The sequence below is a fragment of the Thunnus maccoyii genome, chromosome 19 (assembly GCF_910596095.1).
Source record: "Thunnus maccoyii chromosome 19, fThuMac1.1, whole genome shotgun sequence".
Taxonomy (NCBI): domain Eukaryota; kingdom Metazoa; phylum Chordata; class Actinopteri; order Scombriformes; family Scombridae; genus Thunnus; species Thunnus maccoyii.
Genome location: NC_056551.1, coordinates 27,446,012 through 27,450,535, shown reverse-complemented (window position 1 = coordinate 27,450,535; position 4,524 = coordinate 27,446,012). Strand labels below are relative to the sequence as shown.

The window sequence follows — 4,524 nt, the reverse complement described above, 5'->3', positions numbered from 1 at the left end:
CGGAAATTCCGTCGTGTCTCCTGTTTAGTGTGGAAATATCCAATTAGCGCTGTGGGTTAATTACCTGCATGAATAAACCATTAACTGCGCGCCCCCGCGGAAATGGCGCGCTCTGATTGGACAGTCCCAACCGCACTTTATATAAATACCGGCTGAGGACTGTGAGGCACGACAGGCAGCAGCAGCAACAACAACAGGAACCACAAAACAAGTCAACATCAGACCAGACCAGAACAATCCGTCATCATGACCGCGCTGCCCGGATCCGCTCTGCTGCTGCTGCTGCTCCTCTCGCTGAGCTCCGCCGCCGCCGCCTTCCAGCTGCTGCCGGAGGAAGCTGCTCCCCGCCGGGCACGATTCTCCTCGAACAGTCCGAGTGAGTCCCGGTTCTATTTCTCTTGTTTCTTTCTTTTGGTTTGCAGGTTTTGCAGCATGTAAAGTCAGACTGCAGTGTTATGCAACTTAGGGCTGAACTTCTCTCAACTGTTTTAACTTTTAAAGGGACAAAGTTTTTTTTGTACATTTTCAGTGTATTAGACTTTATTACAGAACATTTTGCAAACGTTTCTGTGATGTTTATTGCTAACACAGCATGGCCGGATTAACCTCCTATGAGGCCCTGGGCCAAAAGTCTGTTGTTGGGCCCCCTATTGACCCCCCACTAGATCTGAATGATTAATAATACTAATAATGATGAATTGATTTGTTGATTGACTGAATAATAACTGGCAACAATTCTAAGTCGCAAAAATGCCAAAAAGTCTCTGGCAGCAGCTTCTCAGATGTGAATATTTGCTTGTTCTCCATCAACATCAGTGGGTTTTTTTTTTTTTTTTTTTGATGAAAAGAGTCATCTGAATATTTTTGTTTTTGTATTTTAAGACATTTCATACACCTGAATTAGGGCTGCAACTAACGATTATTTTCATTATCAATTAATCTGTTGATTGTGTGAAAAATGTTGATCAGTGTTTCCCAAAGTCCAAGATGACGTCATCAAATGTCTTGTTTTGTTCACAACCTAAAAGATATTCAGTTTACTGTCATAGACACTAAAAAAAAAACCAGAAAATATTCACATTTAATCTGTACATTTTATCCTTAAAAAATTACTCAAAATGATAAATCGATTATCAAAATGCTTGGTGATTAATTTAATAGCTGGCAACTAATCAATAAATCAACTAATCTTTGCAGCTCTAGTATGAACCCACATATAAGTGGGCAATTACCATCTAAACCAACTAAACTAACACTTTTTTCTTGTAATTTGTAAAATACCCTAAAAATTAACTGTGAAATACCTGCAAATTACTCAAAATTTCCAGGCAATTATTTTAAAATTAAGGGACCTGTAAAATAAAGTGTTACCAGATAATTGAATATGTTTATTTACAGTTAATATATTATAATTAAAAGATGTTAGAATTAAACACCAGTCAAAGATGAGGTAAGCTCAGCGCTCTTTGGAGCAAACACTGCATCGTCTATCATCAGGTCTGTATCGTGGAAGCTAAATGTGGTTAGTGCATTAATAATTCAGAGATTTGTATCTGTAAACCTGTATCTGTGACCTTTGTTGGCAGCTGATGTGGCCAGATGTTTGAACGGTGCTGTCGCTGTGGGCTGCGGCTTCTTTTCCTGTCTGGAAAACTCGACCTGCGACACTGACGGGATGCACGAAATCTGTGAACTTTTCCTCCACACAGCTGCTACCTTCAACACAGAGGTCGGTCTTTTCTTTCTGTCCGTCCGTCTACAGTGTAAATAAGCTGCACCTACCTGTGTGCGTCTACCTGTCTGACCTGTGTGTGTTCTTCTTCAGGGTAAAACATTTGTGAAGAAAAGTCTGCACTGCATCTCTCAGGGAATCTCAGCCAAAGTCTTCCAAACTATCCGCCGCTGCAACATCTTCCAGAGGATGATCGCTGAGGTTTGTAAAGTCTCAATGAGGACAAAACCGCTACTTTATACTTCCACTCCACTACATTTCAGAGGGAAATATTGTACTTTCTACTCCACTACATTTATTTGACAGCTTTAGTTACTTTTCACATGAAGATTTGACACAATGGATAATATAACAAGCTTTTAAAATACAACACATTGTTAAAGATGAAACCAGTGGTTTCCAACCTTTTTGTCTTTTGACGTCTTACAAAAAGCAGTGTGTAGTCGGGGTCACATTTCACATGTCTATGAGTTGTTAACAGCTCCACCAAATAGTGATTTTTCCCTCTAAACTTCTCACATGCTTTCATTTCAATAAATGTTCAAATGATCCAATATTTCAGCAAAAATCAAAGATTAGAGAAAAAGTCCAAAAACTGAAAACAGATTTGTGTATCAGAACTTTGTTTTTTCTTCTTTCCTCTCCCATTAATCATCTCACCACCCCTCAGATTTATCTGCTGACCCTTTGGAGGGGCCCGACCCCTAGGTTGGGAACCACTGGACTAAACTAGCTAACTGTATATAAAGTAGTGTAAACTAGCTCCACCTCCAGCAGCTACAACAGTAACATGCTGCTCTAACACTGATGCTTCACTATTAATAATCTAATGATGTCATATATAATAATATATCAGTCAGAGGGACCAAACCACTACTTTTACTGCAATACTTTAACTACATCAAGCTCATAATACTTATGTACTTTTACTGCAATACTTTAACTACATCAAGCTCATAATACTTATGTACTTTTACTGCAATACTTTAACTACATCAAGCTCATAATACTTATGTACTTTTACTGCAATACTTTAACTACATCAAGCACATAATACTTATGTACTTTTACTGCAATACTTTAACTACATCAAGCTCATAATACTTATGTACTTTTACTGCAATACTTTAACTACATCAAGCACATAATACTTATGTACTTTTACTGCAATACTTTAACTACATCAAGCACATAATACTTATGTACTTTTTACTGCAATACTTTAACTACATCAAGCTGATAATACTTATGTACTTTTACTGCAATACTTTAACTACATCAAGCTGATAATACTTATGTACTTTTACTGCAATACTTAAACTACATCAAGCTGATAATACTTATGTACTTTTACTGCAATACTTTAACTACATCAAGCTCATAATACTTATGTACTTTTACTGTTGGAGGATTTTTCATGCAGGATTTTTCTCGTAATGGAGTATTTTTACATATACATGCTATATTGGTACTTTTACTGCAGTAAAGGTATTTCTTCCATCACTGTCTTTGTTCTTTTATCAGTTTATTTATTTATATTTTGGTCTTTTCACAGGTGCAAGAAGAATGTTACACCAGTCTTGACATCTGCACCGTGGCTCGTACCAACCCTGACGCCATCGGAGAGGTGGTTCAGGTTCCGACTCACTTCCCCAACAGGTCAGGACTGATGACGCAAACATCTGCGACACATTCACAGTAATACCTGAACAAACAGAGAAGCATTAACAGCTATGAGGAGAGCAGAAAGAAGCAGTCTGGTTCAGGGGTCCCACACAGAGTCCCAGATGTTCTCACATAAATTAAAAAGAGTACAAAACCTTAACAACAAAAATGTCATCTCACTGGATGTAATTGATGGAAAGAGCATTTATCCCGGTGTGTGTGTGTGTGTGTTGTTGTTCAGGTACTACAGCACTCTGCTGCAGACGCTGCAGGCCTGCGACGAGCAGACGGTGGCGGCAGTGAGGGCCGGCCTCATCGCCAGGTTAGGCCCCGACATGGAGACATTCCTCCAGCTCGTCCAGAACAAACCCTGCTCCACCGGCTCCGGATCGGCCGCCTACAACAACCCCACCAGCTGGAAGAACATGCCCGTGTTCAACATCCAGCCCGGCTTCAGAGGCAGAGATCCCACTCACCTGTTCGCCAGGAAGAGATCTGTGGACGACAAGGTGGGAGAGATGAGAGGCGAAGAGTAGAGACGCGCGCCATTCGTGCACCGTCACATGCAATCTTAAAATATTGTTTCCACACACATTTACACATCTATGCACACTGATACACTTACAAACATGCAGCTTTCTCCTCAGATTATTTCTCATAATGATTACCTGTGCAGCAAAGAGCTTTAGATGGAGATTTTTGGGGGTAATAATTACTTACATATATTAAATATTTGGGTTGATTTATTGGTGATAAATGTGTGTAAAACACTGATTTGTTACTGACGAGCTAAACTGAGCAACCTGTGTGACAGATATTTTAAAAGAGGCCTACTACAGTGATTGATATTTATTTTCTTTAACGAGTTAATTTATGAGGCTGTTATATTTAATTTTAGAGTGAGGACAAGAGTTTGAGAGTTGTATGCAGGTCAGATGCTTTCATGCTGGTCATGGAGCTCTTTTAACACTCCTGATGGTCTGAGGTCACTTTATTAGTTCAGGTTGTACGTGATGTTCAAATGAGACGTTACCTTGATTGTATGATGATAAATCTGAGGTGGTGACCAGAAGTCTGGAGTCCGACTTGGCTGTTTGTGTTAGAAATAAATGATGACGTATGATTGA

At 39.4% G+C, this 4,524-nt stretch overlaps 1 protein-coding gene across 1 annotated transcript; it reads left to right on the top strand.

The window, feature by feature from the left end:
• Positions 1-4,524, top strand: stc1l (stanniocalcin 1, like). The gene is made up of 5 exons (XM_042395369.1): positions 1-376; positions 1,587-1,729; positions 1,826-1,933; positions 3,288-3,391; positions 3,639-4,524. The coding sequence occupies exons 1-5, from the start codon at positions 247-249 to the stop codon at positions 3,931-3,933; spliced, it is 780 nt and encodes a 259-aa protein (XP_042251303.1). The 5' UTR covers positions 1-246; the 3' UTR covers positions 3,934-4,524.